Source organism: Rhamphochromis sp. 'chilingali', assembly GCF_963969265.1.
Source record: "Rhamphochromis sp. 'chilingali' genome assembly, chromosome: 9".
NCBI classification, from domain to species: domain Eukaryota; kingdom Metazoa; phylum Chordata; class Actinopteri; order Cichliformes; family Cichlidae; genus Rhamphochromis; species Rhamphochromis sp. 'chilingali'.
In genome coordinates, this window is record NC_137936.1 from 22,264,470 (window position 1) to 22,288,252 (window position 23,783).

The 23,783-nt window shown below is 41.1% G+C and overlaps 2 protein-coding genes across 4 annotated transcripts in view; one reads left to right on the plus strand and one right to left on the minus strand.

The window, feature by feature from the left end:
• The window catches only part of atg7 (ATG7 autophagy related 7 homolog), a 57,980-nt gene extending 44,496 nt beyond the window's left edge, over positions 1–13,484 (plus strand). For both annotated transcript variants that reach the window (XM_080890432.1, XM_080890433.1), the window contains exon 19: positions 12,411–13,484. In XM_080890432.1, coding sequence (XP_080746558.1) covers positions 12,411–12,443 — 33 coding nt within the window. In that variant the 3' untranslated portion in view covers positions 12,444–13,484. The remainder of the gene's footprint in view (positions 1–12,410) is intronic.
• A 155-nt stretch (positions 13,485–13,639) lies between these two features.
• Positions 13,640–23,783, minus strand: part of vgll4b (vestigial-like family member 4b) — a 42,765-nt gene continuing 32,621 nt past the window's right edge. For both annotated transcript variants that reach the window (XM_080890831.1, XM_080890830.1), the window contains 3 exons: positions 19,680–19,941; positions 19,188–19,305; positions 13,640–18,713 (listed from right to left, as the gene is read on the minus strand). In XM_080890831.1, coding sequence (XP_080746957.1) covers positions 18,457–18,713; positions 19,188–19,305; positions 19,680–19,941 — 637 coding nt within the window. In that variant the 3' untranslated portion in view covers positions 13,640–18,456. The remainder of the gene's footprint in view (positions 18,714–19,187; positions 19,306–19,679; positions 19,942–23,783) is intronic.

Below are 23,783 nucleotides of genomic sequence, written 5' to 3' on the forward strand. Positions count from 1 at the left end.
ACTACAACATACAGAAATTTATTTGAAAAAAAAAAGTCAAGAATAATTAAACGATCAGTTTTACATTCACATGAGCACAGATAGCTGCTGTGTGTACATATAACCTGGAGTCTAAAGTGTTTTCCATGGATTCTGTCAGTTCAGGGCTTTTTGTCCTCATTTTCTGGTTTTGGCAAACACAGTAAAAATCTCCAGCTGCATCAAAGACAGAGATAAGAGTCTGTGTGTGTACGTGTGTGTGTGTGTGTAAGAGAGAGAGAGGATCTTGTAGCCTGATTCTGGCCTGCCTTGCTGGTCACAGGTAATCTGCCCAGGAGCTCCGATTTGAAAAGGAATTGCACACACGCACACATTGGACATCTGGCCACAGTGCCGGTTCTTATCTTTTCTCCCGATGCCGTCCTGTCGAGCACATGGAGAGCAGTGATAACATCGAGCCCGGGGTTCTGATAATTACACATACATACACGCGGGTGCACGCACGATAAGTACTGCATGATTTGCATACAGCATGTATCTGTACATATAGTATATTTGTGTTTGTCTGCTATCTGTGAGTGAGACTACGACTAACGCTCACAGATAGACTTTGGCTAATGTTTGACTGACTTTGTTTCTTTTCTTCATATATGAAGTTTTAAGTTGTTGGCAGTGACTGATTCGCAAAGTGCAAAGCCTTGTAATGAAAGACTGTGACTGTCTGGTGTGCTTAGCATCAGATCAAAAGATTGCTTCAACTGTGGTTTACTAAGCACTTTGTCTTCTTTTCTTCTATTAAATGCGTTTGTGTATGTGTGTGTCTGTATTTGCGTGCAGGGATTGCTGCTCTACAGTAGAACGACTGGTTTGAATAGTATTTGCACTCAATTTGACAATTTACAGATTTTAAAACAGAGAAAAAAAGAGTTCTCGTTTCATAATTTGCATTCTGTTGAGGGTTTTTGTTAGGCAGAAGTGCGTGAGAGGATCTGTGAATGTGCGCGCACGCTTACCCAAGCCCGTGTGTGTCTTAGTGCATGTGCCCATGGGGCCCTGCTAGTGTTTGATTGCTGCTCTGACCACAAGTTGGGCTTTGACTCATAGTTCTAATTAAACGTAGGGCAGGTCTGAACTGGCAGGGCACACATACACGTACACACACCGCCTCTGAAGTTGATCTGTTATTGCCATTCGGTTAGTTGCACCCTCAAAAATGGTTCATTACACTGCGAGCACACACACATGCTAATGCCTCGCCAAAGGCGACTGCAGCTGATCTAAACAGAGGCTTCAAACTTTTAAAGGTTTTAATTTTACTGCAGCTTTGGCACACAAATAATAGTTGTCACTGTCATAACAGCTGTAACTGAACAGCGAAAACCAGTTTTTAAAAATCATACGTAATCTGTAAAAGGACTTTTTTCAAGCGTACTGTTATATATTTTACTATGTAGCTAAATTAGATATTTTTTTACCCTTTTTTTTTAAACCCTGATATGACTCTAAAATGTGTTGATAACCTCTGCTGTACAGGAAATGTGTCACTGGGAAATGGTCAACAGGGAACGGGGAAAAACGTAGGGAAGTGGAAGATGGAGAACGATAGCCAGTGGCTGACAGTGAGAGAAAGGACAGAAAAGTAGAGTAAGGCAGACGGAGCAAGAGACTTTTAAAGGAAAGAGGATATGTCAGTTGTCGAACTAAATGTTGTTTTCAAAAACGGTTTCGATCTAGGGAAACATTTCAGAGAAAGGTAGAAAGTCACTGCCACTGGAAAAAGAGGACATTTGGGAAATTTAAGCCCCTAAATATTTAAGAAAAAAGTTAAGAACATGGAAGAACAGTCCTCCTGCAAAGAAGGGCGAATAGTCTGTTGGTGTCTCAGGAGAAACAACAGAACCCAGCTGTTGCTCTGCAGGCCACCACACCCAGCGGAGAGAGGCTCCATTTGTTGTTGTTGCTGGCCTTCACGACGCTGACAGAAAAAGTGGGAAAAGGGGGAGGTGGAGGTGGTGGCAGCAGACTCCGGCTGACTTAAAGTAAAGAAAAGAGAGAGTGAAAAGTAGCAAAGGAAATGAAAAGAGGATGCTGCATCGCTTCTGGTTTGTCAGTTCTCCGTGAAAGGGTTTGGTCCAAAGTTTGTTATCTGGGTCGAGTATTGAGAATGCCACTGCTTTGTTTGATTACCCCAAGACTCGGGAGATTATGAAAACACAGCCAAGGGGACATGACCTCAGCTGGGACCTGAACATTAACGCCGTTCCCACGAGAGCTCCTCTAAGCCATCTCTTTTCCCTTTTTTAACTTGCGTCAGACGACTTTCACTCCCATCCATGTTATCCTTCACTTTCCGCCTGACGTTGATTTTCTTCAACCTCCTCTCGAGCTTCATCCGTGTTGTCCTGTTGTTCCCATTTTTCCTTGTGTCACTTATTTTCCCTCTGTCTCCAAATGTAATTGCTACACTTTTAACGACTGGGCTGTTTTTTGTAGCTATTGTAAAACACACTGCTGTCATTTAATAAAATTATGACCTGGGTTTAACACCCCCCCCCCCCCCCCCAGCCTTTTCAGCCACATTTTCCCTCAGCTGCTGGTGAGCCATACAAGTAGCATTCCTTTATCGATTGAATTAAATACCTAATAAATATAAGATAAGATAATTGGGTATCTGTTAACATTTTTGTCAAGTTCAGAAGGAAATTAACCCCATAAAGTTGCCTAAGTTACAGAGGAGCCACCAAATTTGGATCCACGCTGGATGTGGGGGAAGCTTTGTGAGGGAAAAGTGCCTCAAACATCGACACTTGAGCCTTTCAGGTCTGACAACTAGAGACTATAAATAAGTAAGATTGCTGGGCTTTGAACTGGGAAGAAGCATACGTGGAATAAAAAAAGCATTGGATTTCATAATGAGTCCAACAGTGTTACTGAAGTGCAATGGCAGCTTGATTGAGTTCTGTTACATTTCCATTGGTATGAAGCTACAAACTGATGCCTGCGAGGGTCACTGCATCGATGTAAGATGATGAAAGTTGAGCTGGCTTCCTGTAGCACTGCAGTGATGTTTGTGAGTGCTGGAGTCACACCACTGCTATTCAGTGAGGTGTCCTATAACGTCACACCCAGTAGTATTTCTAGTAAGTACCTCAGTAAACCACGACAGCAGAACGACAGAGATAAAAGCATAGACTGCATATAAAAGATGGAACTGGTAACCATGACACAAACCAGTGGTTTGCAAAATTGTGTGTTGAAAACCTCAAGTGAGGCATTTTGGCTCCTGCGAACTTGGCGTTATGAAACCGGACATGACAAACACATGGATCTGAGAGAGAAACTGAGATACACTGCACAGTTTTAGAATAGAGTGATAGGCCCACCCTAAAGAATATCCGGTTTTATCCTTTGTTTTTAACTCTGACGGGGACCATAATTTACAAAATGAGTGTCTTGTTACACTCAAAAAGACATGAAACTGGGAATTGAGAACATAAACTCATCAGTAAAGTGTTTACTGAGGCTACAGATCAAGGAAGCAAAATGATCTTTATTTTTGGAGTGAGAGAAGTCTCACTCTGCTGGAAAGAATAGATTTGCTTTACTTTTTCATATCCTAAGGCTGTCATTTCATATACAGATTAGACTCGCATTATATTTTTAGTGATGAGTGTTTATTTTTTTGTAGAAAAAACAAACACTCTTAAAAAAAAAAGTCAAATATTTAATAAAAAGTTATTGCCTTTTAGTGTCAAAGAGAGGGTGTGTGGGTCTTTTTCTTTTTTCTTTGAACGTAATCTGCACATAGGATATGTGTCACCGATAGGGCAGGTTAAGTTAGTAGGTTCCCCTCCTTTTCCTGTCTCCACCCATCCCCTTTTCCTTTTCCTGTCTCAAGTCCCAGTGAACAGATTGTGTACCCATGCACACCCAATTACACGCCATGTTCACCGAGCTCCCCCATGAGAGCTGCAGCCCTGGAACAAAGAGGACATCAGAAAGAACACAGGGGATTGCTGGAGGAAATGGAAGCACACATAGTGATCATTTCAAAACGAGGGGGTTGGGACTACCTACATTTCGGTCCAGCTGTACTGTAGTACACAAACCCTTCAGATGTGGAATGTCTTTAGTTTTCGTTAACTTAAGGAATACAGTGCGGTGCCATGTGGCTGCAGAATTACATAGTTATTAAGGCCCTGAGGTTTTTCCTCAGGTTACAGTGTTTTCTGGGTGGGAAGAGGACTATAAAGTGCACGTGCAGAGAAAATAGACACAAATGCTCCTTGTGTGAACCAATCACATAATAGTAAAAATCTGTACAGAAGTGAAGTCTGCTGCTGTTTATGCAAGTTCCCAGAATTTCAGTATTGGTACACGGAATTAAATTTGCTGTAATTATAGTGTTTTTGTGTGACCCAGTATGACTGTCAAGAGTTTTTAAAATCTGTGGAAATAGCTGCTAGTTGTGAGATGTTTACACTCAGTATATTTAAACAGTCTTGTGGTCTGTTTCTCGTTTAGCCAAACCAAATCTACATCCTGGTTTGACACATGTACTGCTTTGAATCTGTATCTCTTAGTCCCGACATTTTATATCCACCGAGGCATCTGGAACTACTTTATCAAATGAGTGTTTTTACTTCCAAGCAATACCAGTGACAGTTCTGCTTATTGTGTCAGCGCGCACTACACGCTGCCTCCATCCATTTTTTAAAATCTCATTAGCAGTCTAAGCAGAGAATCTCAGACCACCTTCTACTGCATCCCCAAGCCAGGCCATCCCCAGCCAACATAATCTCTCCAGCGTGTCTTGGGTCTGCCCCGGGGTCACTTCCTGGTTGGACGTGCCCAAAGCACCTCACCTAGGAAGCATCCTAGTCAGATGCTCAAACCACACCAATTGGCTCCTTTTGATGTGGAGGAGCAGCACCTTTACCGTGAGCTCCTGCCAAATACATGATTTCCACACCCTGTTTCAGAGGCTGAACCCTCAAAGCCTTTGGAGGAAGCTAATCTCCATTATTTGTCTCGGCTATCTTATACCTTTAGTCGCTACCTAAAGTTTGTGGCCATAGCGGAAGGTAGAAACAAAGATTAACCAGACAGATATGTTCTGTTATTATTCCATTTCTTTCAAAACTTTTTATTTCCTGCATTTGTCTTGACATTTTCACCCTACTTTAAACTGTCTCTCAACCAGTAAAACCCCCAGACTGCAAAATTGACTTGCAGAATTGACAGACTGCCCACATGGTGAAGAAATACCACAGAGGAATTCAGGAATGTTGTTGGGAATACACCAACAGTTGGTGTTGCATAGTACCCTATGATGTCATTTTCTTGCCTGAAAATGGGAACGCACATGCACTTGTGTGTGTGTGTGTGTGTGTGTGTGTGTGTGTGTGTGTGTGTGTGTGTCTGTTTCAAGTGTGTTGCGAAAGAAGAGACTCAGTCAAAAAGAGTTTAACACTTTTAATCCTAATTGACCTTTTTACTGGAATATGACACATTAAGTTTACAAACCCAGATTTATTTCAAGCAATGTTTTCCTATAAATTGCATATGAGTCATAATGTATCACAAATAGCAGCAACTGAATAATTACTGGCTGCCAACAGACTTGTTGCCAACTTATTCTGCAACACACAAATACTCCGTTGATCCCTTTGTTTTCTATCATCCAGTCTTTCAGTTCTTAATCTATGAATTATTTTAAAAATCATTTAATGTTCAAAGATGTTTTATTCCATAGTAGATGCATATCATGTAGCACGATGCTTCATTTGGATCACTTATGATCACTTAGTGATCGTTTATGTATCAGGAGTATTGGAATAGCTGAGAGGCAACACGCTGTGCCAAAATTGGTCCACCCCAAGGATGGGGTCCCCCGGCACAAACGGAGTAGTATAGTGTACGGTGTTAAGTGTCGTGAGGATTGCCATGATTTGGTTGGTGGTTGCTGATCAGTGGTCATGACAGTATGCATATTAACAGTCAAGAAACTGACCTCACAGTCCATTGTTTGGTGCTAGTTTCAGTCATTATGCAAATGAACTGTTTATAAGGTTGGAGAAACCTGGAGTCAGCTGAGACTGAAGAAGCCACTTAGATGAGTGACGAAATGTTTCTCCCACTGAAAACGCTCCGTCCTACGGTTTCTTTACCTGTATTTTTGAGCGTGCATCAAAATATATGATGTACCCTCTCTACTTTTAAGATTAGGCTGAAAACTTTCCTTTTAGATAAAGCTTATATTTTTTTACACTCACCTCTTTTCACACTTTTCATGCATTTATTATTAATCTCCATCTCTCTTCTACAGTGTGTCTTTTATCCTGTCTCCCTCTGTCCTCACCCCCAGCCAGTCACAGCAAATAGCTGCTCCTCCCTGAGGGACTCTGTATTAAAGACTCTGTATTACTTTGCTAACAGAAGTGCATGTGTTTTCCTGTTTTTTGTGGTCATTTGATGCATAAAAATCGATTTTCTGCTTGAGTTCATTCAAAACCATTAAAAAAAACAGCGGTTATAAAAAAAAAAAAATCATTTTCAGTCCTGGTGATTTTCCTTTGGGGGAAGGCCAAAACCTCTTTGGGAGGTGCCATTATGTACCTTATGCAGATTGGTAGCGGTCAGGAGACTGTAAACAGTTCATGATGGATTTCGAGGTCTGATTTTGATCATTGTCCTTTTTGCAGAACCCAGGATCTTTTCACTTTCACTCTTTTCCTGAGTTTGCTGGAATTTTTTTCTTTTTTCTTTCTTTCTTTCTTTCTTTTTTCTTTCTTTTCTTTTTCTTTTTTTTTTTTTTTGCATGTAGCACTTCAAATCTTTGGTGACTATGACAAAAAAAGAGCCAAGTTTACCTTCATATGTTTGTGGAACTTGTTTCCAAAAACCTGCAGCTTATCCTGATGTTTGTGCATCAGCACTGCACAGTAAAATGACACAGTAGTACTCCTGTGTTGGATTAAACCTTCCTGCAGCATCTCTGCACACCTTGGGGTGTGTTGGTCTGCGTCGACTTTCCGAGTGGGAAATCTGAGTTGAGGGGACGTTCCACAAATAATTTCCCAGTAGGAACCCGGAATTTCCGACTTATTCAGGAGCACACCATAAATCCAGACTTAGGACTCATCCTAAGTCTGGATTTATTTATTTGTAAATACTTTTATGAACTATCCAAGATCACCTACACGAACCAAAAATTTTCTTCCAACTGGATATCCCTCGTCTTCTTCCTCAACCAACAGCGCACAGTCAGTGTTGTATCCAGCAGCCATAAACCACATCAGTCTGTGTGGTCCTCTAATTACATATCAGATGGAGCCAGTCTCCATGATGAAAGCTCGACTTTGCACTTTGTGCTTTGGTGTCAGTCCTAATATGTAAAACAGATGTGTGTTTAATAGCAAAGCCCATCAGTGGTTGTGTAGCACTAGCTAGTTGAATGACTTTAGAGGCTGGATTCCCACTGGGGCCACCCGCACTTAGGAACTATTCCTGTAAGTTGGCTCAGTATTTTGGATCGGCTCTCCTAAGGAGCAGCAACCCTTGTCAGTGAAATGACAGTGATCTGAAAAGTTTCTCCCTGATAAACTGATTTCAGGCAGTAAACACCGTAGCTCGGGCACTAGTTTTCGAGATAAACGTTGCCCTTCATGCTGAGGCTTGTGCTCCATTTGCGGGGTAGCAGCAACAATCAGCAGCAGAGAGTTGGCTGTGATTCTACCAGCCTCAGCTTCCAGCTAAAGCCTTCACTATCTGATCAGATCCCGGCCTTGTCTCAACAACTAGCCTGGATTAGAGTTGTCATATCAGCCGGAGCCCAACTGATTACAAACACATTCGCACAATGATTACATGCAGCTTACTGTTGGATGTTATGAAACATCCTGCAATCCTTTTGTTTTCAAACCTGCGGTGGCTCAAGGTCTTGAAGCGATAAGGCGGCTTCAAAGGTAAAGATGTTTCATCGATTGTGTTGTTGCCAATTCCTTTGAGGGTGTGTGTGTGAAGTAGAGGTCAAACAGCCAAGACAAATATAATTAAAGCTAGAGCTGCAAGCAGTCATTAGTTTTATTGTTGATATTTTTCGGATTAATGTAGTCCTTCAAATAAAAAAAGAAAAACTGAATCCTGCTTCTTGCTTTCTTCCATCTGTTAGAAGAGTCAAGTTTTACCTTCTCACGCAGCTTTTTATGGTGATAAAAGTTGAACATGCACCAAGTCTAGCAAGACATAAAAATAGGCTGGTGGCTGCCCCTCCCTGAGCCTGGTTCTGCTCGAGGTTTCTTCCTATTAAAAGGTAGTTTTTCTGTCCCACTTTCACGAAGTGCTCGATCAAAGGAGGTCCTTTGATTGTCGGGGTTTTCTCTGTACTGTTGTAGGGTCTTTACTAAGGATGGGATTTAATAAGAATAGAGCGATTCTGATTTCATTATCATTGTCACGTATCGACTTGATTCCTTATCGATTCTCATTGGGTTCCATATAGCACACTGGGTATTTTCTCTCTCTGTAAACTCAAGAGATGATCACATGAGAAAATCCCACTAGATCAGCCATTTCTGAAATACTCAGACAACCTTGCCATGTTCAAAGTCACTCAAATCACCTTTCTTCCCCCAGTTTTAAGCTCAGTTTGAAATTTGACAGGTCTCCTTGATCACATCTGAATGCCTAAATGCATTGAGTTGCTGCCGGGTGATTGGCTGAGTAGATATTTGCGTTAACAAGCAGTTGAACAGGTGTGATTGTACATGTGAATGATGCAAGAAGGAGTTTGGGTTTCAATAAGTTTCCTAATTGGACAGAGCTGAGAAGTGATTTATTTTGATCTTGGCTTTACAGAAATCTGCTTATGTGTTGCAGCAACAGAGGTGGCTTCCAATGGTTGAGAAACATCCCAAGTATTCAGCTGAGCTCGAAAGAGTGTAGTAAGTTGTAGGCTTCAGTTTGCTGGAGCTATTCGTGTTACATAAGGCTCTCTCTCTCACACACACACACACACACACACACACACACACACACACACACACACACACACACACACACACACACACACAAAATCTCCCTCACTCTTCTACCTCTACCCCCCTTTCCATTTTGCGGGAAAGATTTCACACAGGCCCACATACTCGCCATCAGTGTGGCATGGCAGCCATCCAGAGAGGGGCTCCAGTGTCACTCCCTTTCAAAGAGCTCTTTGCTTGCTGTCCTTTTGATGGCTGCTACCCAGCAGCAGTGGAGCAGAAGTGCAGAAAATCCAGCTTTCATAAAAATTTGTCCTTGATTTTCCACACTTAGTTTATGAGGGGGGAAAAAAGCTTTGTGAAAACTTAGCATTGCTCTGGTGCTACACTCTGTCTTTTTTTAAAGACCATATATTCAGTAGTGGCAGAGCTGCTATGGAACAGGTTGGGCAGCTTTTTCTGCTGGCACACATGATTTTTAGCCGCAGGAGCACCTGCGGTCCTTACTGTGTGTAGCACTACCTACGCTACTTCCTGTCAAAGCAGGTATGTCAGGAAAAGCTAAAGTAAAAGCATCACTGAAATATTCTTGTTTAAATAGAGTCAGATGAGGAGGAAAGAAAAATAATGGAGGAATCTGGCTCAAAGAGACTATAGTATAGCATCGCCAAAACAGAACTCAGTGGCCCATATTTATAACTGCTCATGATTTAAATGTGAACTTTCTCCTTCAGGTATCAATAAATTCTTTATTAAAGTAAAGCTGGTGTCCTCTGGCAGTTAAGATGTTTAAAATGGGGGGATTTACATACAAGTAAATCTAACTACAGTTATTAATCTTTCTGTCTGTAGTAAGGTGAAAAAAAAGGACTAATCCTGGGCTGCTAATAGCTGGAGACAAGCTGTGCTAAGCCTGGCTTAACTTGTAGGGAGGAGAGGGAAAACTGTTTCTTTGCAAAGTGTGAAAACACTTTTAGACCTGGTCTTTGGTTGGTGACGCTCTCGTGGTTTGATCAGTCTGCTCTGTTCTGATTCTGTCTATCAGGATTTGATGTCCCTCTCGGGGAGGGGTGGAGGGGGTTACTTGAACATGCGGTTCAGACTTCTCCTGAAAGTTACTCAAAATACTGTTGCAGTGACTTTTAGAAAAAGTGACCCCCGAGTGCTCATTCAGACATGAAGCTGACGCTTTTAGCCGTGTCAAAATCTCCGAAATGGTGACGTTGCCAGGTTTGGTACCAAACAGAGACGTGCTGTTGCACAAGCTGATTGCACAAAGGCTACTAGGTGGAAGGCTAAACCGTTGGTGGTCAAGCAATAGTTAGAGCAAAAAACATCAGCCACAACACACAAGCTGCATGTTTTTGCGTCTCTGTTTGACACACATTAAACACAGTTTTAAAGCGGAGCCTTTTTTCCCCAAGTGACCGAGCCAGTCTGTTTCTCCAGTTGCAGATGCTAAGCTATCTGTGTTTACAGTGGAGTAACACAGTATTGTTGGACTTGGCACCACACAAAAAAACAACAATAATAGTGCATTTCCCTAAATGTTAACTATTCCAACAACCGTAATTTAAACAAGAATGTTCTGACCGCGAGAAAATATATTTCATTGCATTCACACAGTAATAAACCTGCTGATGTTCACACCGGGATGATGTTGTCTTGGATACAACTCCAACACCTTTGTTAAGCTACAAGGCATCAGGAATGATTTATTTGTTTGCATCCATTTCTGTGAGAGATGTTTCCCCTCGGTGGATCATCTAAGAACACAATCTCTGGACATTTGTCAGAATCTAAAATAGGTCAGTCTCTGTTTTAATGAGGAAAATGTGCAGGAGGATTACGCTTGCAGTAAATTGGTGTATGACATTGATTGTTTCACATAAACCAGCCAAATCTAAATGTATAGTGTAAGTAGCTAAGTTGTTATGTATACTATTGATGACATATTTTAAGTAGAAGTGGCAAAGCCATTGGCCCTCAGTGCTGAGCATTCACCCTTACTGTGGGGTGGGCTTCTGTATAATGTCTGTATGTATAGTCTCTCTTCTCTTTGACATAGAAAATCCTACTTACAGGACAGGTGCAATAATTATTACACTGTTGGTGTAATAATTGCTGTTAATTTTTATTCATGTAAATTTGACCATTAATTTAAACATAGTTGATCATGCAACAGCGAAAATAAAATAAAAGCATAAAATGAAACAATAAAAAACATATTTATTGAATTTATATATGATTAAAAAAAATAATAATAATAATAACCAACCAAATAAAATTTCATTGCAACTGCTCTTGTGTGACCTTGTTCTGAATGACCTTCATAGAGTTCAAGGCGATAATCAAAGAGACTCTGCTTCACTTAAAAACCATTTGAACGTGTTGGATTTCTGCTTCTTCCCTGAATTTCACGTTTCAGCGCTGAAAGCCGCGAAGCCGTGCTTTCAGAGGACGCTGTGTGTGTGTGTGTGTCAGAATTGCGTGTATTTGTGGTTGTGTGTGTAACATTCCAGAAAGTGTCAGAGGTATGCGAATTACGTCTGACAGAGGAAAAATGTGAAGACTTCTGCTGCCATGTGAAGGCCGCTGTTGTTTACTGACAGATTCATGCAGAAGAAGTTGCTCAGCTGTGTGTGTGTGTGTGTGTGTGTGTGTGTGTGTGTGTGTGTGTGTGTGTGTGTGTGTGTGTGTGTGTGTGTGTGTGTGTGTGTGTGTGTGTGTGTGTGTGTGTGTGTGTGTCTTTTATTGCGTCACTTCCGGAAAATGTGGGAGTTGCATCACATTTCTGACATAATTGTGTTTCGTGTAAGTTGCACTATAATTTTGGGGCATGTAATTCCTGGTACTCCATTTATCTCCATTTATATTTTAAACAGATTATTGGGGAAATAAATCTGCTTAGTGTACATGAAAAAGCAGGACTGTTGTGGAGGGCCACGCCAATGTCTTAAAAAGAGATCAAATTGATATCACGCAGAATCGAGTTTAGCTTAGCTTGGGAAAATTAATTACCCATCCTGTGTTAATGTCTTGCTGAATGAATGCGTTCATAGACATAAGTAGGCTACTCGCTGTTGTCAGGTACACAGATGACTGAAGTGATGAGAAGCATAAACATTCACATTGTTGGCAGTTTTTCCAGCTTTTCTTAGTTTTAAATTCCTCATATTTGTTTTGGACCATAGCTTGTTGTTCTTGTGAGAAACTCTAAATGTGTCCATGATTACGATTGGTCAACAATCAGTGGTGGTTGTGCAGCTAGGCTTTGCAATATGGTCAAATGGCAATGCACGCTAGCAAGTGGACTTCAGCAAGAGACATTTTAAAATATCTTTGCTCACTTACTGTTCTGGAAACACAAACATAACTGATGTGTTAATTTTGTCTCTTTTTGCCTTTGCTGATTTTTTCTTTTCCTGTTTTTTGTCTCTTTCTCATCAGATTTGGGACATGAGCGACGATGAGAGCATCTGAACAACTGGCGGAGCAAGCACTCAGAAGGACTAAACACATCCATCCATACTTTCTTTTTTCTAAAGTAAATCCTGTATTTACAAAGACAAGGTTGTTTACGTAATGAGCACCAAGCACATGAGCAAATAAATAAATAAATGCTTTAAAAAGGCTTTAAAAAGCTTTAAAATTCCTAATAGTCCTCATTTGGATTCAAGATGGCCCAGATCTTCAGAGCTGGGAAGTAATCTAATAAGCAATTAAGAAAAAGACAACAAAACAATAACTGAAAGCCTGAACAAGTTTTGATTTTTTTTTTTGCTTTTGATATGTAAAACTGTTGAACTTACTAAAGAATGTACCTGTTCCTGTCACCTGCTGTTGTCTAAACACACTTTAAGTCCCTGAACAAAAACACAACAAAACCTGCAAAAAATATTGGAACTAAAGAGTCTAAAAACACCAAGAAACCTCTCTGAAGTGCCACAGTTTCAATCCCCTCCCAAGGTCTCTGCATCAACACATTTAATGATTTTACTGGAGAGATCTTTGGCAAGGCAGTTACAACATCTGTTCACTTATTCAGTTTGAGAAAGAGCTTCGGATAAGTTTTGAAAATAAAATACAGTTCTGCAGATTCATCCATTTTTGGGGTCTTTTGATTAGAGGCTGTGACACGTACAGTAGAAGTGATGCTTAAACCAGCTTTGTTGCTATGAAGCTTTCACTCAGAGAGGACTTGCATACAGATGTTACTGTGATATAATTAGAACTGTGGAAACTGTTGCTCTTGGTTTGTTGGTGTTGATGCATGTACATGTTTGTGTAACTATGTTTTTTGTGTTTATTTCTTCCTCTGCATTGTCCTGGAAGTCTCATCTGCAGTGATGTATTCAGTGTATTCACATGTACATTTTAACAAACGCTTGGATATTTATGAAAGTGATTGAGACTGACTCGAGTTTCAATCATGAGAAAGGATCTGGTTTGTTTTCTGATTAATCTCGGAGCTGTTTTTCTCTTCTGTATTAAAAAAAACTGGAATAAAATCCATTATTTCTCTATTAACATCTGTGAGGTTTATGTCGCTATGCAACAATGTCCTTTTTATTTTAGCTCAGTCTTTCCAAAAAGCTGTTTGCCGCTCTCGTAACCATTTCACAAGCACAAACACACCAAACAATTACAAGACAGAAACCCACACAGTCAGACTGTGGTTTAAAAGCACTTTATTGTTCATCAAGGCTACTTTAACGTACAAAAAAGGTGGCCTGCCAAAACCTTTTAAGTAGGAGACACAGAGCCACAAATCTTGATAGAAATTTTATTACAGTTCAGAGTATTACTACCATTAAGTACATGCTACTTCCACTTCAAAAAAAGACCTGGAAAATGTGGTGCAGTCCGAGTAAAGACCGACTCCTCTTTGATTTATTTGTTCGATTTTCATGTTAACTTGATTAAGAATGCAAAACGACTTCAACAGATGGAAACTGTGGTGACATATTTAGGAGTGACATCCCCAGAACTAATTTGCTTCTTAGATCATCTACGCCTCGCTGACTGGCACCAAAGCAGATGATCCGCAGCGCAAATCTACAGTTCCATCAGTTCCAACAGCAAATTCAACAAATGCTGACTGATAGTTTTACTTCACTCATTTCCCATCTATAGATGAAAAAAGTCATGAAAAAAAAAATGCTATTGCTTATGTGCTGTTTGAAATTGTACCTGCCTGCTAGCCCGTGACTAATGGGGACTTTGCTTATATTTTTAAAATGAACTCTTTTGGAAATGGCAAGCAAGACAGAATGGGCTAGAGGCAAAATCTTCCAACAACACAAAACATGCAAATTGCTCAAAAGGCCCGCAAAACAAACTTTGTTTTGGCTTACTGGTAAGTCTTGTTCAAATGTCTCTGAAGTCACATGATCGAACACCATGGGGACCAATGGAAGTAGCGATTGTCACCGACACACCTGTGGCTTACTGTGGTTTCACACGTTTTCTGTGCTCCTGCACTTGAACCTTTACTCTAACAAGACAAACTCTATAAACAAAAAAGATCAACTTTTTCACAAAAAAAAGAAAATGCAATGATTACAATATAAGGACAGGGAAAAAACAATTAAATAGCTACATATCATTAACAAATTCATTGTTCCTCAAAAAATACCTACGATTTTTTTTCTCTGTACATTCGTTACGCACAGCGTAATGATGGTCTTATAGTTTACCTATTATAAAAAAGTATTTTTTTATTAAGTGATTTTCCTACAGTGCGTAGGGAGTGTGTGCCAAAGCATAAAGAGAGCCTACCTACAGGGTGGTAGTGAAATGATAACGATAAAGAATAACAGAAAAACAAAATCCTCTGGACACCGAGTCCATTTCCCTCGTGTTCCGATGTTACTGACTGCATACAGGCTGACTGAATCTGAGAGGTGGGGGGAGAGGCAACGCTGAGTGGCAGGTGAACATGTCCTGACTCACAGGTCGCGCTTACAAAAGCTCAGCTTCTGAAAGCTCAGCCTCCCGCCCCAACACTCTGCCTGCGAAAAACCACCAACCCAATCCACTCGAAACTGGTCACAGAAAGCACAAGTACATGACAGAACTCCAGTTAAATGTGAATCTCGGGTAACATTGTAGAACTTCCATCATCTAGTTCTAGGGTCTGATAGCTGAGACTGGAATGTGTAGACGCTTTCGAACACGGTACAGAACTCTAATGTACGTACTTGCCATTCTTGACACAAATTACACAAAGCCAACGAATCAAAACCTCACCACCTATCTGCCTTAGCTCAGAGACTTTAAGTCAATCTGTAGTTTTAATGCAGGGTGAGTAATGTTTTCACTGACTGCTAGTAAGACCCCAAGTTCTCTAAATCAGACCACTAAATGTCCTCAAAAATTAAAATTAAATTCTTCCTTTACTCTCTTTATCTTTTATTCTTCACTATGGCCAATTTATTTCTTAAAAAAGGCAAATGGGGCACCTTTTAATTCGGGCAAAGACACGAGAGATGTTGTTGGGAGGGGATGGGGACAAGTAGCCCTCACTACTTATTAGCTCCGCCTGTTGATATAAAGATAGCGAATGCATTGAGGCCTGTACAAAGTTGCCTACAGCAGGAATGTATGCCACCTTGGCGCAGGTTGCTTTGCAGAGTAAAATTCATTTCCTTAGACTGCAGCACTCTAGTTTGAGTTCAGAAAAGAAAGAGAGAAATATGTATTTATATATATATTAATAAAAACGGTCTAAACACCAAGTCGGAACACAAAAAGTCAGCTGATGGAGGTTGAGCGAGGTGAAACGTCACACCATAAATTCAGATAACTAATTATCAGCCAAGTGTTTTGTTCTCTAGCGTCTCTCTGCTAGGTCTGCCAATGCTATTTCCGTAATGTGGTCTTTTTAGTGCCGTAACTTTAAGAAACTTTTATGCGTCAACAAGATGTTTGAGAGCCATCGCGAACCAACTCTTCTTGTAAACAAACCCTGCTTCCCAAAAGCATCCAATGCCTGCCAAGGTGACTTTAAGATGGCAGCTGAACAGGCTAGATGCTCAGATGCTTTTGGAGAAAACAAGACCCCGCTGACTTTTTGCTGTTTGTGTGGTGTCTCAGCTCAGTCAAGCTGACGTTTGTAGCATCCTGTACCACTGATGGATCAACATCTTAAGAAAACCTTAATGAGCTTTGGATCCCAAACCCAACTAAACCCCAAGACGATCGTCACTCTGCTGCGGGGATGAGCTGATCGCCTGCTGGGTTGAGATGATTTTAGGAAACATTGCTCTCATCATTTAACAGAGCCTGTCCGGAGGCTGTCCCACTATAGATGTTTGTTACCATACTGCTAGTAATGGAAAACAACAAAACAAAAAAATACAAAATTGTAATAATAACAATAACAATATGGAGTACAACTGACCCAGCAGTGAGTGTATAGTGTCTATGTCTGTTACTGACAACGAAAGAAGTAACAACTAACGTCTGAATGAAAAGGCTAATAAAAGTTATGTTTGAAATGCTAAAAACACTAATAGATACCAGCTATTAAAAAACAAACAAAAAAAACAAAACAACATGCATTAATTTACCCTTAAAACCTTGTAGAAATCTACCAAACCACAGTGTGTAGGAGAGGGAGGGAAGGACAGCAGGGTGTATGCCAAATATAATTACTACACCCACGATCAAAGAGACCAAACCCCCCCCCTCCCCCCCCCCAAAAAAAAACAACAAAAACAAAGGTGTGTTTGAAGAGATCTGAAAAATCTTCTCTCCCCCGGTCGAGAAACCAGACTTTTTTTCTTTCAACCACAAAGTGACGTGCAGCGTCATCTATCCCCTCATTACTGTCAGCAGTTAAGCTCGTGAAACACATCAAAGCACGTCGTTCGGCAAAGCCCAGCCTTCAACACACTCGGTCAGTGTTTTCAACCCTAATCTCCTCTCATTACGGTTGTGATGGCCATGAACATCACAGGAGCTGACGGTTTTTTCATTTTTAACCTGACTGTGCTCTTAAACTGAAAGCCAGCAGTTTTCATTGTTCGATACAAATCAGCGCTGCTTAAATAAGAATCTGGATGTGCGTAGAGCCGATACCAGAGGACCAGGATCAAACCAAGGGGTCTTTTGCTTTTTAGGTATCTGTATAAACCACATACAAACATTCATATTTACACATCTTATGGCCACATTAGACCAAATCTACAAGCTGCAATTCTAGTGTTTAATTCAACCTACTTATAACCTTGTTCTCACAATATGATGTAGCGGTTTGGTGACTAATGGTGGATGGTAAATTTTTAAGTCCCTCCAATAACTTTTCTCTTTATTTATATTAATACTTGCAGCTCTCAATATAACCACTCCTTAGTGAAGTGCTGGTGTCTGTTTTTCACCTATGTGTGTGTTTTCAGCTAACAGCTTCACTACTGAAGTTTCAAAAGTCAAAAGCTTGCTGTGAGTCATGCGTCTACTGCCCAACGCCATAAAGGCGTGTTTACATTTTCCTAAATGCTTTCAATAAATAATGGATAATGACCTTGTTCACGCTTTTCTACCAGCGCTGGGGTGGAAATGTGCACGGGTAGATTTCAGAGAGGAGTTAATGGGATGCAAAAATGGCTATTCCAACAAAAGTTGGAATAATATGCCATCGTGTCAAAGTCAGCCTCGTCCGTCCCAGTGTGTTCAGTGCCAGATCGCAAAATGACATGCCACCCTTTACTCTCTACGGCAGTAGTGCAAATCAGACCGAGTCGATCACTAAAGTATACACATACAGTAACAAAACCACGAGAACACATACACAGAAGAGAGAGAGGAAAAGTGAGGGGGGGGGGGGGGGGGGGGGAAGGCAGGTGAGAGGATGAAAGGAGATAAAAACAGAGGGAGGTGATTGCAAGATGGCTTTTTGTTGTTTTGTTTCCGAGGTGGGCATGGATAAACATCAGCGTCTGAGGTTTCTTTGGTAGAACAGTCAGGTGGTTTATGTTCATTTTCTCCAAAGTGTTTCTCGCTCATCTTTCCTTTGAAACGTCGGGCATCGCATAACGCAGAAGCAAGTACACAAAACTACCGTTAAAGAAAAATAACAACAAAGAAGAAAAGAAAAAAATTAATAATTAAAACACCTCCTTTTCCGTTCTCTCCGTATTTACATATAACTACAGACACTTGCTCAGCTCCAAGCTTGACATGCAGGATGATGTATGACTGGAAGGAGCAAGCTCATGCTCCACCTAAGCTCCAGGCTAAACCCTCATCACTCATTACTGATTGTCTGGCATTAGCATACCAGAGGACAGATGGGAAAAATGACTGTGTTGTTATTGCTCGATTGATCCTCTATGAGTGCACAGTGAGAGAGCGGGCTTGAGGGTTTTAGATATTTTTAGCAGACCAGCAGACAAGCATTCCCTCTGGGATGCTGGTGACAGACCAAAGTGATGGGGGCATGGATGTTAGAGCCAGGATAAGGATCGGGAAAACTGGGGTCTATCCACCCCCTTCAGGAGACGACAGAAGGGGAGTGGTTGTGATTGACCATGCGACTGTCAGGGGAGGAGTTTGGGCTGCTGCCAGATGACGAGGGACTCCCTTTGTTTTTGATCTGCAGCCAGGTTTCGCCGAGCGCCTTGGCAAAGTGGTCATCCACTGAGCCCGTGATGGACACCGAGTTGGTGGCGGTGGGCTCGGGCTCCTTGTAGTTTTTCCCAAGGCTGCGACGGAAATGTTCCTCAATCACAGGGTCGCACACTGTGTTGGCTTATGCAAGAAGAAGAGAAAAAAAAAGGGTTTTAGTTACAATTTTAGTTAAAAAAACAACAAAAAAAACTAAAATACAAAGAAATGGTCAGCAGGCAATTTGTTTTAATGTGCATGCGAGTTTACTTTTTTATTGCAGGTTTTCTTTTTAAATCAACATTTTAAACTTCACTGTTAACCTCAATGAGATCATAGAGATTTCACTGGGATCATAAAAACCCACAGAAAACATGAAGGAAAAAGAAAACAAATGTTTTATTGGCCAAGGCCTCGAGTGACTCTGTGGGTACAGAGATAACAGATAAGATTGTAATTAAGTATGTTTAAACGCTATCATAACAACGGTTTCGTTATAAAAACAGAAGAACCCTAGCATTACTACAATACATTTACATCTGAACGTGGAGAGTATGAGCTGTTTTCTCTCTGGGGTGCGCATTGCTGTTGCAAATGCATTTGCAAACGTGTACTCACTGTTGCTTCTCCTGTAGTTATTGGTGAAGTTGGAGCAGCCGTTGTGGGAGACTGTACAGTGAGACAGGTTGCAGTTGCGGTTGTTTGCTGGGGCGCATGTGATCACTGAGGGACGATTCTGAAACACAAAGAGTCTGTGTTAAATGTCGAATTCAGTCTTATGATTGCCGATCAGCAATTTGCTAAAGCGTGTTAAAAGAAGCAGAGTAAATGCAAAATGAACAGAACAGCAACTTTTCAGAAAAGATGGAGAAAATGAAAAGACGTTTTAAGTTTGAGGCAGCAGGAATGATCCAGTGACCACCAGGATTTTAAAACATGGTTTGCAAACAAGCCAAATAGGAAATGTGTACTTTCCACCAACCAAGGAGGCAGGTTAATGAAAGCATATTAGTCACATCATGTGGGGGACCTACCAGAGTTGAGGTTTCACTCGACAATTTAAGAAAAATGTGGTGCGCATTAGAGCCAAAGACAGGACGGGTATGTTACCTGCTGGCGTTCCACAGTGCTGACTGTGTGCAGCACTGTAGCCATAGCTGCTGTGTTGCTGCGTGCTGACTCCACCATGCTGTTTTTGGTAAGTGCCAGTGGCTGGTCCATGGTAGCTAAGCTGGCCAGGTGGAGGTGATGGGGGTGGCTGTACATGTGGTTGCTCGGCACTCCCAGAGCACCCGGCACCACCACACGTTCGATGGGGCTCCTGCTGCGGTCCTTGGAGCCAGGAGAGCTGCGATAATCTCCATTAGGTTTCCTGAGGAACAGCCAAGTAGCCAAAAAACAAACGCACGTTATTCATCCCGCACACTGGATAGTGTTATTTAATTCATGTGTATTCTGAGTCTGCTAGCACTAAATTGACTCTGAAGCCAGTATCATAATTAAAATGATAAGAGAAGACATTTGGAGCTTAAACATAACGATCCAAGGTTATCAAAAACACAATATTTGGTGTTTGGGATGAGATGAAAAGTAAACATGACGTGCAAAGAGTGTTGACAAACGATGTAAGGAATGGGCAAAGAAAAAAAAGCCAAGAAGTAAAGAGACAGAAAGATCACAAGGAGTTCAGCTAAGACAGGGAGAATGTGACGTGGGGGGAAAAAAAATAAAGATTATAAAAGGACAATTGTAAATGGTGCTCTGTGTCAGCAGGAACGGCAAAAGCTATTAATACTGGTCTAACAAATACACACTCTCATGGACACACAGCCTTAGCTCTCAGATTGCTGGTGGGGTTTGATAAGACCATATGGTGCCAACACAGGCTCACACACTGTCCTCAGATGGAGGAAGGAACACTCTCCTAACTTTATCCAACATGGATAGACTCCAAACTTATCTCGACACAGGAGGGACAAATGGGCACAAAGTTCAAAGCTCTTGAGAGGTTTCCCCAGCAAAGCAAATCAACTTCATCTCTTCGGCAAGCTGCACTTACTGCAGTCATAATTTAAAAAAAGAAAAGAAAACTACTAACGGAGCATAGATGCAGGCTGATGTCACTCAACATTCAATTAAAGTCACTAAACATCCTTTCTTTGAGTTTTATTCCCTGTCCACACTTACAACAATGAAGTGATTAATGGAGGTAAAAGGAGGTTAGCCATGCACCTTCCATATGAAAGGGAATTATTTAGCAGCACTGTTATCACCAAGCAGTGAGCTCATATTTTAATCACTGCAAAACAGATAAGGATAAGGGATTAAAGTAACAACAGTTTAAGAAAACAGGCTTTCTTCCAGCTCTGACAATAATGATTGTGATATGTCTGATGTAAACAAGTGTCTGCGACTAAAGACCATTGAGTTGTAGTTTAACAAGTTAGTAATTGTTTTGGTCCCTACATCAGATTTGCTCTGTGTTTTTTTTTTTTTTTGTGTTTGTGGGTGTGTGTCCGTGTGTGCGGTTCACTCCCCTCTTACAAACTGAGGCCCAGCTACAGGGAGCAAGATTTACTGTACTCGCCTCTGTCTCTCCTTTTCTCCCCAACTCCATAATCCATTCACAGGTAGAGACATCGACTTGCTCATTCCTACACAGAATACGCTACACACAAACCATGCAGGCTTGATTAAATTTGCAAGAAATAATACTGAACTCAAGCGAACATCGATTAATATATATAACTTCCTCATTCTCCACCGAATACTATGCAGGGGCATTTCCTAACCCACACAAGTTAAAAGGCTGCAGGAGCCCTTTAAGTTGCAAAACAAGCTCAAGAAAGCAGTTGTAGATCCATGTGACTAAGCAACCTGACTGTTGGGTCAAGCATCTGGAGTCCATGGCACAGTCCTCCACAAATAAACAATCTACACAGAATACATAAAGGGGGAGAGGAAGAGCCGAGAAGAGGTGGGGAAGGGTGAGTTGCATGTGAATGGTCGGGACCTCAACTTTAAGAAAGAGTGAGGTCAGTAGTTTCCTTCGTTTGTGCCGAGAGCTTACATTCACGGAGACCCGCTCTCTTTTTTTTCCTCCCCTTTTTCTCACAATCAGCAGCAAACTTCCTGAGGGTTAAAGAAGGAAAGGACTTGGCAGCGCTTGCATAAACCCTGGCCGACAGCTCACCAACAAGCTTTTTTTGTTCTTTCACAGTGGCATCAATTCTCCATTTCATCTTCATTTTTTTTTTAAACAGTACAAAGAAAAACATACATTCTGGAGCTGATCCCTTTAAATCAGGTCATAATTAAAACTAAAGCCTATTCAACTGAATAAATTGTTTAAATTATTACTACATGAAACATCCACTTTTAATCAGACAATATAAAGAAAGGTCCCCCTGAATAATTTCTCTATTATTTTCAAATATAAACAATCTCTTGATTAGCTAAGAGCCAAGCAGATAACAAAGCTCTCTCATCCCTTCCCAGCAGCTGGGTCTTGAGTTGGGTTGTGGAAGTTGTTCCAAACTTTAATCACTGCCAAAGAGCAGGCATGCCCACATCCTCATTCAAGAGGGCCCATTGCAGGAGCCAGTGAATGGGATCAACAAATCTGACCAATGAATGGAATAGCTGTCGAATCCACCGCCGCCCCCGCCTTCCCCTCGCCTGATTGCCCACCAAACCCTGGACCACATTTCATGCCAGAGATCAGGCTTTCAAAACCCACTCTGTGCCTTTGTCTCTCTTACTCACCTCTTAATTATCATTAAGGTCACAGCTGGGGAAGGAGGGAGAGGACGGACAGGGTAGATGGCAAGGGCTACACATGAAACATGGCCACTGAGCGGTAAAAAGGGCTAGAGCTAAAGAGAGCAGGCTTCCAGGACAAGAGGGATAGATGGGAGCTAAAAGTGGGAGAGAGAGAGGGGGGGCAGCCTTTGATTACTAAATAACACAGAGACTTGGCCCCTACAGTGGGCACTGGGAGACAAACAGCATTTTTTTAAAAAGAAGGGGGTGAGGTTGGAAACAGAGAGTAAAGGAAGCCCAAATCCAATAACGTATAAATAAACATGAAGGAAAGCAGTTTACAAACAACAAGTGAGCTCTTACCACCAGCAGTGTGATGACAGGATTCCTCTTAATTGGCAGAAAATGTTTGCTAAAGTGACGTTTCCTAGATAAACTGGCCAAACTACAAAAACCAAACTAAAGCTTTTTAAACGTAGAGCTCAGTCAGAATATGTGAGAATATTCAGTCATATCTTTTTCTAACGTCTCTGATCCCTTTTTTCAGTTGATTTACTTTGTAAATAGGAATGATGTAAAGGACATCAAAATGATCTGTTTGAGAAATGAAATACAGAGAAAATATCTATCTGGCTGTATTTTACTGCAGGCTAGGTTATATGCAGCCTGGTATTAGTGGTAGTCACTGTGGTGGGCACCTACTGAAAGATCCCTTAATTTAAAACCCAGAGAGTCCAACCCTCAATACATAAATGATATATTCATATATCTTTAACAATGTTACACTACTCAGATCTATCATTAAGCATAGCCTTTTAAGTAACCACTCACATGACATCCGGCCCGCAAGTCAACCTCAAGTTAAAGATCATACTGCGATCATGTGTTTGAATGATCTGGGGGGTGGGTGGGGGGGGGTGGACAAGTAATTAGTTCATGCTGGCTAGAAAAGCAAGTTTGTTTGAGCTAACATGCCCTAATAATCACGACAGTAAACTACATAAAACAAATAGAAACATATGAACCAAGAACTTTAAAAATATGGGTTCTTTTTCAAAGTGTGCCAGGGTTAATCCTGTATGAGACTGCCAGTTTGGTGAATTTGCTATATTTGACTATGAGGCAGCGAGACAGAAGCTATAAAAGCTCGAGGCTTTTTCTCACAATTGTGTTCCAAGGTCTTTAGAGAAAACCTCCCTACAAATCTTTGGTTGGGCAGAGGTTCATATCCAACTCTTTAATAAATGCATTTTTAAAAAAAAGCAAGACGAGAGAGGGGGGGAGAGATACACACAGGAAACATCTGGGAAGAATCAGGGTGTAGAGGGAAGACAACAAAAAGAAAAAAAAGAAGTGGAAGAGGATGAAGGGCTAACCACAGGTTATAACCAGAACCAAGCTCTACAAGTTCTACACAAAACCACAAAAAAAGAGATATACATACACATACAC